The 13,677-nt window shown below is 38.6% G+C and overlaps 1 protein-coding gene across 9 annotated transcripts in view; it reads right to left on the bottom strand.

Annotated features, from left to right (window-relative positions):
• The window catches only part of LOC138735736 (band 4.1-like protein 1), a 251,623-nt gene that overhangs the window by 42,912 nt on the left and 195,034 nt on the right, over positions 1-13,677 (bottom strand). For all 9 annotated transcript variants that reach the window (XM_069884045.1, XM_069884044.1, XM_069884047.1 and 6 more), the window contains 2 exons: positions 13,317-13,404; positions 8,289-8,441 (listed from right to left, as the gene is read on the bottom strand). In XM_069884045.1, coding sequence (XP_069740146.1) covers positions 8,289-8,441; positions 13,317-13,404 — 241 coding nt within the window. The remainder of the gene's footprint in view (positions 1-8,288; positions 8,442-13,316; positions 13,405-13,677) is intronic.

Below are 13,677 nucleotides of genomic sequence, written 5' to 3'. Positions count from 1 at the left end.
CTATGTCTCAATCCCATGTAGTCTCTTTTGCCTCCCTTATTGCTAGACCTTCAATGGCTATCTGATATGATGGCATGCCTAACTTTGTGGGGGGGGGGGGGGGGGGAAATCAGATGCTCTTCAACTGTAAAAGGTTTAAATCTTCAAAGTTTTTGGGGTCCTTTTATTAATTATTTTCATAATTTATAAGATCACTTAATTTAAAAAAAAGAGTTTGAAGTTTCTTTTTATGGCAGTGAAATATATGAACTTACCAGATAACTTTAGAAGGGTAGGGGGTAGAATTTGTTGAATAGAATAGTATATTTAAATTTAATAAAAATCTTTTTCAATTACTTTTATCATTATTTAAGTGTTTTTTTTCCCACCTCTGACTGTGATGATGTTGAGTTTATATATAATAGTTTTATTTTTCTTATATAATGGTGCTTTTTTCTGTATATTCTTTTCATATATTACCTTGGATTAATGGCTTCTATGTGAAGGCTATTTCTATAAAATCCAATGAAAATATTAAAGAAGAAAACAGTTACCAGCTGCAAGAAAGAGTGAACATTTCAGATCTGATGAAGGATCACCTGACAGAAAAATTAATGGTGTTTCTCCTTCCAAAACCGCTGCTTGATCTGCTGAGTTTCGAGCATTTTGTGTTTTCATTTTAAAGTCCTGAGAGCACCAGTTAACATTTCTAATAATTGATGGACCATTTGTGCAATTAATGGGAATTAGATAATTGAAAGAAGACAGGAAATCCTTCAATTGTCAAGCAAAAGATTCGTCAAGGGAAGGCAGTGCCCAGAAAGTACAAAAACTTCATTAATAAAAGATGCTGGAGAATCCTTATTTGAGAGAGAGATGTAGCGCATATCAGTTGGCATGTGCAATTTGGATTATGCCACAAATTGTCAGCATGTAGATGAGAACAACAATGGGCTTAGGATAGACAAAAGGAAATTGTACAAAAGTGATAGGAGATAGAAAACACCTCTGCTGATCATTTAAAAGCACATAAATGCTTGAAGAGCTCGACAGGACTTGCAGCGTCTATAGGGGATGAAGATATATAACTGACGTTTCAGACCTGAACCCTCCTTCTATCTTCAAGATGTAGACATCTTCACCTCCTCTGGACCAGTTCCTCTAGCACTTTTACTACAATCACAGCAACTGCAGGCTTTCGAGTTTCACCCACTGCTGATTTAATGACTCTATGAGGACAGTTTCTCCAAGTAATCTTACATCAGTGAATATCATCACCAGATGGCATCCTGATAGACATGCACAGAACACTGTAAAAGAGGCACAATTTAGCACCTGTTTTTTCCCAGTCTGTCAACCAAGGAAGTATTATTTTGTGGACACATAGCATTCATGGCCCAGTTTGATTAAGATTGTTACCTGCTGGCATAAATTGAATAAGTAAATGAGATCATTTAAAAAGATATTATGTTTCACTAACTTATGATACTTCTGCTGTCGATGGCAGATTCACGTTATATGCATTTGTAATCAGCGTATGTAAAATTTTCAAATTATCTGAAATCCACAACTACTTCACATGGCAACATCACATCACAGAAACCTGTTCTCCATCAGCAATCTCATTCCTGCAAAAGCAGCTTTTTAAGTGGAGGAGCAAGGGGAAATGTTGATGAAGGTAACTATAACAAGGCGCATCGACACAGTTCCGTTTTGCAGAGAACCTGTTCAGTGGCCCAGTACGGTCACTAAAGCTTTCAGTTTGTTCTCTGAATAACAAACGAACATTCATTGGAAATTAAGAAATCCAATTAATTTATTAAAAAATGGACATTTGATAAGGTGTTGCATCAAAGTTTATTGAAGAAACTCAAAATATGCAGGAGGCAACTTAATGGAATGGATAGAATATTGCCTCTTAACTTTTTGGCTTGGCTTCGCGGACGAAGATTTATGGAGGGGTAATGTCCACGTCAACTGCAGGCTCGTTTGTGGCTGACAAGTTCGACGCAGGACAGGCAGACACGGTTGCAGGGGAAAATTGGTTGGTTGGGGTTGGGTGTTGGGTTTTTCCTCCTTTGTCTTTTGTCAGTGAGGTGGGCTCTGCGGTCTTCTTCAAAGGAGGTTGCTGCCCGCCGAACTGTGAGGCGCCAAGATGCACAGTTTGAAGCGATGTCAGCCCACTGGCGGTGGTCAATGTGGCAGGCACCAAGAGATTTCTTTAGGCAGTCCTTGTACCTTTTCTTTGGTGCACCTCTGTCACGGTGGCCAGTGGAGAGCTCGCCATATAACACGATCTTGGGAAGGCGATGGTCCTCCATTCTGGAGACGTGACCTACCCAGCGCAGTTGGATGTTCAGCAGCGTGGATTCGATTCTGTCGGCCTCTGCCATCTCGAGTACTTCAATGTTAGGGATGAAGTCGCTCCAATGAATGTTGAGGATGGAGCGGAGACAACGCTGGTGGAAGCATTCTAGGAGCCGTAGGTGATGCTGGTAGAGGACCCATGATTCGGAGCCGAACAGGAGTGTGGGTATGACAACGGCTCTGTATACGCTAATCTTTGTGAGGTTTTTCAGTTGGTTGTTTTTCCAGACTCTTTTGTGTAGTCTTCCAAAGGCACTATTTGTCTTGGCGAGTCTGTTGTCTATCTCGTTGTCGATCCTTGCATCCGATGAAATGGTGCAGCCAAGATAGGTAAACTGGTTGACCGTTTTGAGTTTTGTGTGCCCGATGGAGATGTGGGGGGGCTGGTAATCATGGTGGGGAGCTGGCTGATGGAGGACCTCAGTTTTCTTCAGGCTGACTTCCAGGCCAAACATTTTGGCAGTTTCCGCAAAACAGGATGTCAAGCGCTGAGAGCTGGCTCCGAATGGGCAACTAAAGCGGCATCGTCTGCAAAGAGTAGTTCACGGACAAGTTGCTCTTGTGTCTTGGTGTGAGCTTGCAGGCGCCTCAGATTGAAGAGACTGCCATCCTTGCGGTACCAGATGTAAACAGCGTCTTCGTTGTTGAGGTCTTTCGTGGCTTGTTTCAGCATCATGCTGAAGAAGATTGAAAAGAGGGTTGGTGCGAGAACGCAGCCTTGCTTCACGCCATTGTTAATGGAGAAGGGTTCAGAGAGCTCATTGCTGTATCTGACCCGACCTTGTTGGTTTTCGTGCAGTTGGATAACCATGTTGAGGAACTTTGGGGGGCATCCGAGGTTATCCAACTCTTAACTAGGGAACGGAGAATTGGCATAATTGTTCTTTTACTCATTGGCAAGAAGCAGCAAGTGGTCTGCTATCGGGATCAGTGCTGTCGTACCCTGATTTTTGTTGCACTTTCTTTTGGAAAACTTGGAGGAAGGAACCAAAATATCATTACAAAATGTGCTGATGACTCAAAGCACATGTTGAGAAGACGACAAAGTAGATGAAAAGATTTAGAGATTGAACAAAAATGTGACAAGGAACATTACATGAGAAAATGCGAAACTATTCATATTGGTATAAGAAAATTTTTAAAAGGCACTTGATCTAAATAATGCAAAATTGCAAGTATGATTAACAGAGGGATTTTTATGCAAGAACAGAAGATAATTACAGATTAACAAGACTATAATTCATTGTGAGGAAAGGCGTCACAAAAGTTGGAAAGTTATGCCAGAGTTCTACATTAGATACAGTATTGATCACCTACTTGAAGACTGTAAATGCATTACAAGGAGTTCAGAGAAGGTCTACACACTGGAAGTGCAGAGTTGCAAGTCCTTGTTTATCTCTTTGTCAAAGAGCAGGGAAATATAGTCTCCGATTTTGATTTAAAACAGAAGCAGAATCCTAATAACCAATGTGTGTAGTTTTTACTGCACGAAGACAAACAAATCTCGATCAATGATGATTAGGCATCAAACGTGTAGCCTACTGCTAATTCATAATTTCCTACGTACGTTTTCAACTTTCAACACACCACTTCCTGGGATTGTGCGAAAGAAACTAATCCTACCTCAAAGAAAATCAAAGGCCGCTTTGATCCTTCAACAAAGCAAAAAAATAAGAATCTCAGCAATTTTGGAATTGCAGCTTTTTCTTCTTCCACAATTTTTCTGCAGAAACCAAAAGTGTGATGGTTTGGTGGATAAAAGGGCACAGTGGGTATTAGATGATCTGTCATTGTGTTTCGGGAATGAAAACAAATGTACCTTAATTGGAGTAAAACCGGAAAGTCTGCAGACGCTGTGCTTGAAGTAAAAACATAATGGCTGAGAAACTCAGCAGGTCAAACAGTACTTCCTCTTCTTCTGACTATCCATCCCATAAGATGACGATAGTTCCTTTCAGTCAGTTTGTGGGGTTTGATAGGAACGTACCCCACTCCTCAGAAAGGAACAGCATGTGTGTGTGTGTGTGTGTGTGTGTGTGTGTGTGTGAATGGATTTAGGTGAGTAGGGGGTTGCACAGATCCAGATCCACTCTCTCAACATCCCCTCCCAGATCCAGCGACACGTTGAGTTTCAAGACAGCTGGGGGAAGTTCTCTGGCAGTGAATGGACAGACCAAGCTTTGATGCAAGGCATGCTCCTTCCACGCTTCATAGCACGTTTGCTAGGTGGTTACTGACCCAACGAGAGGGTCTGTCCGCCCTTTTACAGGTCTTGTTTTTCATCCTGCAGGGTGTCAAGCCACCCTCCGCACCAGTGGGAGAGCCGGTTTAGTCACTGCCCAACCGACCATGAGACAGGTAGCACTGGGTTATGTGGTATCAGTAGCACTCAGACGAGTGTCCAAACACTAAATAGCAAAGATAACGATACATAACCAATATTTCAGGCCTAGGCATACTGTAGGCAGGTTCCTGAACAGAATGGTGGGAGGGGGGCAGGGGGAGGAGCACAGTCCCACAGGCAAAGCAGTAATAGGTGGATAAGGGAGGGAGGGCACACCAGAAAACAGGGGTAGAGGGATAGCTCCATGAATGGAGAGAGGAAAGTGAAGAGCTGGAGGAAAGGAGACACTTGTTTGGTCTAACTTCAATGTGATTGCAGTCCCATATCCAAGAGGCTTTCAACAGTGCCTTCATCATGAATTGTGCATGCTATGATATTAGGACTTAAGTTATGCTAACAATTGTCATCCTTGCCAGTGGCATGTCCATCCAAGAACCTTTATGTTGAACAAAAAATATAAATAAAACCCCTTGCATGTCGCTGACTTTCAATCTGCTCAAGGGAATAAGGGATGGAAAATAAAAGATGCCTTGTCAAGATCATTCAAAAGTAAATAAAAAGGGCCAACAGGAAAAAAAGGCTCTTTCCATATCGAAAAAGGTGAATCAACAGGGATACCACACAAGGTTAACAATATGTCAGGCCAGGATTTCCATTTAACAGTTTCATCGACCTCCATTTCCACTTATGACAGGGTAATGCTGTTATTACCTTGTGTTGCATTTTCTCCCACAGAGTACAGAAGTAGAAAGCAGTGAGAACATTAAAGGTCAGCAATGTTGCAATTCCAGACCAATTGTGTTATGAAAATAGATCTTATCCTCCAAGCTCAGATTCTGGTTATTGACTTCACTATTTTTTTCATAATTATTGGATTCAAAAAATACATTGTTAAAATTCATATCTGGTCTTCAAACATGTCTTAATCACAGCAATACCTCAATTTAAAAAAAAACTAATATTTTAGACATTCAGCACGGTAACAGGCCATTTTGACCCATGAGTGTGTGCCTGCCCAATTTACACCTAATTAACCCTCAACCCCAGTGCGTTTTGAATATACAATGTTATGTCTGCAAAGTACATTTCATTAAATGGAATCAATAATTACAGAAGGAGAATATTCCAAGGACTGCTTCCTCAACAATAGGTCCAGCAGGATTTGAGTTTTCTTCCTTGAATACAAGCTTTACATTTGCAATTTTCCAATGTGCTTGGACCAAAATTTAGGGAATTTTGGAAGATGACAACTAATGTATCCAATATCTCTGAACCACTTCCTTTCAGACACAATCATTTAAGTACTGGAGTTCTAACAATCTTTTGTTCTGTTTGGTTTTTGTACACTTTCTCCAGTGACTATGTTTATTTTTTAGTTTCCTTTTTACCTTTCACCCATTAATTTAAGCCAAATGTTGAGATAGTTTTCAAGTCAAGAGCATTTAAACAGTCCCTGTCATATTTATTTTTGATTTCTTTTCTGTCCAAATTTATGCACATTCTTATGTTTTCGTATTTTGCTTTTTCCCCTCACAAATTTATTTTCCATTAATAAATTCTGTTCATTCTATTTTTAATTATAATCTTTTCTTGATTTCTAAATATTCTAAATGTTTAGGTTTATCAAAAAAATCAGAAACATTTCATGTCCCTTCTTTCAAAACAAAACCATTGTTAAGAACAGATCCTTCTCCCAGAGCCTTGATTTTGGAATGTACTACATCTTCGTTGAAATTTATTTCTTTTAATATTTGCCAAAGACAATATACCTTCTTACTTTGTATTCTATTTTTCAAGGCTGGTTTCACTAACTCTATCTGCAAAACTTTGTAACTGGCTTCAGGCCAACATTTCTCAATCACATCATGCCTCGATCATCCTTCCCAAAAGCAATCAAGTGGAGGTGACTTTTCAACAAAGATCTCTTATAATAGGAGTCCCAGCTATCTTTCTGCAAACTTCTGCTTCTTTTTATATGGCAATTGATTAAAAAACATTCAACACACAGATATACACTGTAAATAATGTTTCCAGAGCATCTTTTTACTGCAAATCATTATTTTTGACAAGGTAAAAATGGTGCACAATACAGTACGGCAGTCTCATCCAATGAAGAAGGTCAGAAACAACATCCTCATATTTTTACTTGTGTGCCTAAGTAATCTTTGGAAGATCAAACAATGAATTGCTGTAGGAATTCAGGACAGACAATGTCCATGGAGAGAAAAGGCCATTCAAATTTTTGGGTTTGGACCTTGGATGAAGACCAAGATTTCTTTCACAAAAAAGCTGTTGAAATCACATATTTAAAGGGGAGAAAGGGGGAAGGGCCAGAGGTGGTAGGGTGAAGGACAGAAGGTGCCAGAGACAGGTCGAGGGAGAGCCCACTGGGAGGAGGAGGAAGTGAGAGAGTCAAAAAGGTAGTTGATAAAGAGATGATGCCAAGTGCAGTTGTCATCAGTCAAGACATAAATAGAGGTGTGTAAAAGGATTACTGCAATGTGTTGACAGTTCCAGACTTTTCAACAAAAATCATAGAATTGATGCAAACACCTTGGGCACATCTTTCAATTCGCAAAGTACGCTCCACTGGCCTGTTTGTCAAATCGAGCTTGCTAATACCATTGTTGGGACAGATATCCGACCATCACCTGTAGAGGTCACCGAATTACCCCTGAGGGAAACTTGCGCATTGACTATAATTTACCCCCCTGTGCAAATTTGCTCTGCTTTGCAGGAAAGGCTCTCTGCCATCCGCAGACAATTTTGTGGCATTAATTGAAATGTTTTCAGTGAAAATTATTTTGTTAACATTATTCAATTTGACGGTTGGTAATGACTTTCTGCCTTTGGATGCACATTGCAATTTTTCATTTTGCACTCTAGAACATCCCTCATTGGATGTTGGCTGTTATTTAATAACCAGTCAAAATACGAAACCTTTTTTGTGTCTTCAGAAGGGTCTACGCTCAATCCTTGGGTGCTTTCAATTAACCGATTACAAGATTACAAGTGTTTGCTGCAATACCCTTGGGCTAAGGAAGAAAAAAATCTACCAAGTTCCTCCTCTTGATTGCTGCTTCATTTGAACACTGTTTCCAAGCAGAGGACACCATTGCACTACCTGTTCAATCTCATGCAAGACAACATATTATGTACATATGATTCACTTGTAATAAGAGTCAAAAATCCAATCTTCTGCATCAAAGGACACTTTGCCTCCACTCGTCTCAGAGATAGATTCTACAATGCACCATGATTTCAATGGATAACTTACTCTCACTGTGTAAATTACTCATCCATGCCACCAGCTCTCACTTCTTTACTTCAGACACGTGCTTTTCTTATCACTAGGTTCAACAAGTTGTGTGTTTTCCTTGTCAGGGGTGAAATAAAGCAGCACCAATGCTGGAATGCCACCTGCCACAACATTGGTTTGTGATTCCCAAAGCTCATCATTCAGAACACGTGGAGGGAGGGGGAAAATGCTTTAAAAATGGAAAAGCTGTGATCAGTGGAGGTGACCCCTCTTTGGTGGTGGCTTCAGAGGTAGCTGAGAGCAGAAAATTAATTTTAAAAAAAAATACAACACACTTACTTCTCCGGGTCTGATTTTAATGTAGAAGTTGCTCCTTTTGTACGAAATCTTAAGAATCTTGGGCCAAGCAAACCGATTTATTCTTAACCGGTCCCTGTAAATTAGAAGTCCATTTGCACAAACACCAAGCATGATGTCAATTCCTTCAGAGTCCTACATAAAGCAAGCACAGAGGAAGGAGGTTTGTGATTTAATGGCAATAACAATACTTAATAAATGTTCAAACTGGTTAGCACTAGAAGTTCTCAGATTAACAATTCAGTTCAGAATCTGAAGCAACCAACTCTTCTTCCAAGATCCTGATGCTACATATCAGGCACAGGGTATATTGCAACATGCAACAATTTGCCTCTGGCCTTGCTAACATGAGGCTGAGATTAAACTACTGCCCCATGCAGCCTGTCATGAAATTGTCTGCTGCAATACTGGTGTCCATGGAATGCCTCAAGGAGTCACAAGCTGAGAGTGGAAAACTGAAGGGGCAGGAGGTGTGGAGGCAAGAGGAGCAGGTTATCAGGAAAGTAGGGAGAAAAGATAATATTGTACCTGTCCCATTACCAACCTCTGGTTAGGTTGAACACCACAATTACGAGATGGCAAGTATTTCTGAATTTGAAATACATCAATTTTTGTTTAGGCGGAATATGAATTTGTTACAACAATATAATGTGCCTATACGAAAACATTTAATGAAAGTTATGGATAAAGAAAAATAAAATGATAGGTTCTAGAGGTATATTATTGGCTTTGACTCCATTGTATAACAATCAACTTATTTCTTTTTCAATACATAATCAAAGTTTATTGCATTGGAGATTTAAAGGTGTGAAAAATTTGGGAGATTGTTTTAAAGAGGGTAAGTTTTTATCTTTTAACCAGATGAGGGAAGATTTTGGTATTGATAAGAATTCTTTATTTCTTTATTATCAAATTCGATCTTTGGTACAATGTATGTTTGGTAGAGAGATGATTTTACCTAAAATTACTAAATTTGAGACTTTTCTTATGAAGGTACCAGAGAAGGGTTATATTTCATCTATGTATCAAATATTACAGGATGGTATGGATAAAAAAGGTTGGAATAGATTTAAAATTAAATGGGAAGTGGATATTGGTTTTATTTTTTCTGAAGAGGATTGGTTAGATATTTGTTATGATAGTTGTTAGGTCTGCTTTGTTCATGAATGAGTGAGACAAACACCAGGCTGAGTCGAAATCAGGGTTCTTTGTTCTTTATTACCGGATTGTAACACTTGCGACTAACAAGTTAGTCGGAGAATGCATTCTGCCGTTATCAGCAAAATGGTGATTTTTTATACCCTTGGATACATGTTTAGAACATCATCATATCATTACTTGTCCAATGACTAAAACTGTTGCTATCCTTTCCCTGCTAGCTTCCTGCCTCTCAATCCATCAATGTCTCTCTTATCTTGTAAGTACAAGGATGCATTCACATCTTGTTACAGCCCTGTACATTCCCATCTCATGATGTTTTACCTAACAGGAGTACAAGGACACCTCCCCTTCTTGTTACAGCCCTGTACAGGGTAACTCCCTACACATTCCCATCTCATGATGTTTTACCTTACATAGTGTAGCTCGATTGATAAATGCATGTTATGGAATGATTAATTACAATTTTTTTACATCAATTATATTTGACACCTGAAAAATTAAAAAAAATATGGTTTTAATGAATCAGATTTGTGCTTTAGATGTGGTAACTCTGTTGGAACTTTTTTTCATGCTGTTTGGTCATGTATACATATACAGTCTTTTTAGAATATCTGTATAAGATTAAAATAGTTTTAGATTCAATAGTATTTTTATTGGGTAGTTTGCAACCTCTGAAAGGCTTGGGATTAAATAAGTTTCAGCTTGCTTTTGTATATTTAGCTTTATCCGTAGCAAAAAAATGTATTGCTAGTACGTGGAAAGATACAAATATGACTGATATTAATAGATGGCATAATGAGATCAAATATTGTTTAATAATGGAAAAAATTACATATGTTTTGCATGATAATTATAATTTTTTTTATTAATAAGTGGCTGTTATATTCAGAATATTTACATTTCAATTTATATTCATTATATTTTAATATGTATATTTAACATTTTTTAAATATTCTTTCTTTTTTCTTTTTTTATGGCTCTCCTTAGGAGAGTTGGCTGAGGGGGGGGGGGAGTTTCTTTTTTTTCTTTTTATATATATATAAAAAAATGTTCATGTTTAATTGCTGTATATGTCATATATTATTTGTTTTTTGAACGAATAAATAAAGTTTAAAAATAAAGTTTAAAACCACAATTACAGCAGACAGACAATAAATCAACTAATGAAACAAACAACAAAGGCTGATATAAGGAAGTGTGAATGGAGATAATATTAGAGATACATAATATGCAACCGTGTCTGCCTGTCCCGCATCGGACTTGTCAGCCACAAACGAGCCTGCAGCTGACGTGGACATTACCCCTCCATAAATCTTCGTCCGCGAAGTCAAGCCAAAGGAAGGACATAGTTCCCCCAGGGTCATTTCAGCTTCTCCAGTGAAGAGTTATCAACCCAGGATACTGGATGTACTGGTGTGACTTTAGAGATAAGCCGAATTCACAAGGGCTCAGGCCTGAAACATGGCTTCCTTTTGATGCTGAATGACTGCTGAGTTTTTCCTGCACTTTTGGGCACTGCAACCACAGCATCTGCAGGCTGTTGTGTTTCCTTTTCATATAATGTTAATTCTTGCGGCATTTTAGTAACAGCATTACTTGCTCAAAACGAAATCTTTAAGAAAGCAGCAGCAGCAAGTTCCCAAACCCCATGCAGTTTGGAAGTGACATATTTATTAAAATAATGGCTAGAAAATTACTCTTGAACAACGAAGCATGCCAGGCCCTTAAGCCACTGTTTATCTGACTAATTTGGCTGTAGTTTTGTCTAACTCATTCAACTAATAATTGAAACATTATCATTTTGGGTTATGGCAAGTTTTTCTAGGCCCTTAAGAGAGCATCAGTTCACATTTTCGGTGAGGGAGCATCAGGGAAAGGATATTTATTGGAAACAATCAGATTTAATTCCAGCTTATTATTGTTAGTCATCCTTGAAAATTATAAATTGATGTTAGCGATTAAGCAGAAGTCTGAACATTATTTTTGCCATCTTGGCTGTCATTTACTCAGTCCTCTAGTGACCAATACAATTGATTGTCATTTTTTTTTTAAAGTGAAAAACTGAAGTATTAGTAACAGAACCAGTCTGAGAGTTGCTCCCCACCATGCAAGTGCATCTCATAAGTATCTGGCAGGAGCAAGATTCAATGAGTACATCATTGTTTGGCATGAGGGATACAAGGAGTAATCTGAAGAGAGGTTACAAACAGACCAGAGTTTCATAAGTGCAGTTGCCAAATTGTAGCTCGCACAGCGTGTAAGTAAAATGTCAGATCAACAGGTCTAAACAGAAACTGAAAGAGGATAATAGAAGGCCCTTGCAGAATTCCAAATCCCAGCAGCTCTCGAAAAGAGAAGCACATTGACGGAAGCATAGTTATTGTTCAGGGTGCTGGGGACACATTCTCTGCATTTCTCCATTGGGAGGAGAGAGAAAGCGTCTGATGCTTGTAAAAATTCATTTTTAAAAGAACCTCCACTTCCTAGTGCATATACATTAAACCCGCTGGCATCCAGCACCTATGGGGATTGTTAGATTCCGGATAAGTGAATTTGCTGGTTGCTTGAGGTTGTGTGATTGGTGAACTAATGGAAGAGGCGTGCCGATTTTAAACCGTGATTTTTGACCTATTTATTTTGAGGTTTTTTTTGCCAATTGCGTGAGACTGCCGCCAGCTTGAATTCTAGACAGAGGTTTTACAGTACAACAGTTTTCCTCAAGGATTAACATAAGGGCTCAATGGCATACATACTGTTGATTTTACAAATTGGCTTCCCATGTTAAAAGGTAAAGCTTCATTTTTTTGCCCCAGGAAACGTCTTATACAAAGGCAGGGATGAGGGCAAAACAAATGATAATATGTATTTTAATTTTACCAGTGAACTCACCAGAGTGTTTTTGATCCACACAAGAACATAGAATGCCTTGGCAAAATGGTCATGATACCACATTCAACAACTTCCAAAACAGTGAATGAGATAACGGCAAAGGGAGGGAAAAAAGAGAGACATGCGTGGTTATGAGGAAAGAGTTAGGGGAGTGGATTTCAACGGATAATTCTTTCAAGCAACAGGTCATGCAAAATTATGTCCTTAAGTGCAGGATCATTCAATTGTAGAGTAAAACCCCTTTTTAATCAGGAACTCAAGCAACTGGCAAAAAAATTGTGGAAAAAAATACACGTTTAAAATTAGTGCGCCTTGCCGTTAGTTCAGCATTCACACATTCTCAAGCAACTGGAAAATTCACTTAAGCACAAATGATAACACGTGTAACATGAGCATTGAAGAGAAAAAGGATACCAAATGATGTTTAGCACGCAGTGCCCTGAAGTACTGTAGGATCAAGTAAATACATCTGAAGCGTAGTCCTTTCTGTGAAAATTTACACCAAAAATCTCCCACAAAGAACAACGTGATCAAGATTAAATATTTTGGGTTTTTTTTTTTACGTATACACAGGTCATGGATATTGAGGGATAATAATTTTAAAATTCTGTGGTGGAATATCTATACATTTAAATGAAAGTAAGCAAGTGTCATTTAGCCTTTGTCTTATTTTTGCTCAGTGCTTTAGCCCTTTGAACTCCTGCCATTTTTAACCTTTCAGAATATATACCATACTCTAGACTGGGTCCATGGGTAAACATTTACAGTACAAACACCAGTACAAGTCAGCTGGTGGTTGAGTACAAAACCAGTCCCAGAAAACTGGGACACAGAATATATGTGTTTGTTGATCATCCCTGAAAACCAGAACACAGGGTCCAAAGGGTTAAAGTCATCAAAAGCACCAGGTAGTTGTTACCTATATATCTATACAAGAATAAGATTCAGAATGATGATTACCTTGGCATGATGCAAGTCAACTCCATACATAGAGAGCTTCTTAGCATTTTCCAAAAAGTTCATTTCTGCCTCTCCTGGCGTCATGCCCCTATAGTAACGTCATAATACACAAAAAAACTATTGTCTCTGTCGAATACAATTACTTCGGAAAACAGATACCAACAGTGAACAGAACAGTATTTCATGCTTTCAAATGCTAACTAGTCCTTGTCAAATATTTCATTGTACTGGTTCAATATGTCCCTCATTACTATAATAATCGTTTTCACTGTATGGTAATAATAGGATTTGATATTTAAATCCCTTTCAAAGATAAAATTACATTGGCTGAAGGCATTTTGAAATCAATACCTCCTCTTAG

The sequence above is a fragment of the Narcine bancroftii genome, chromosome 6, assembly GCF_036971445.1.
Source record: "Narcine bancroftii isolate sNarBan1 chromosome 6, sNarBan1.hap1, whole genome shotgun sequence".
In the NCBI taxonomy this organism is placed as follows: Eukaryota; Metazoa; Chordata; class Chondrichthyes; order Torpediniformes; family Narcinidae; genus Narcine; species Narcine bancroftii.
This window is presented reverse-complemented; position numbering and strand designations above follow the sequence as displayed.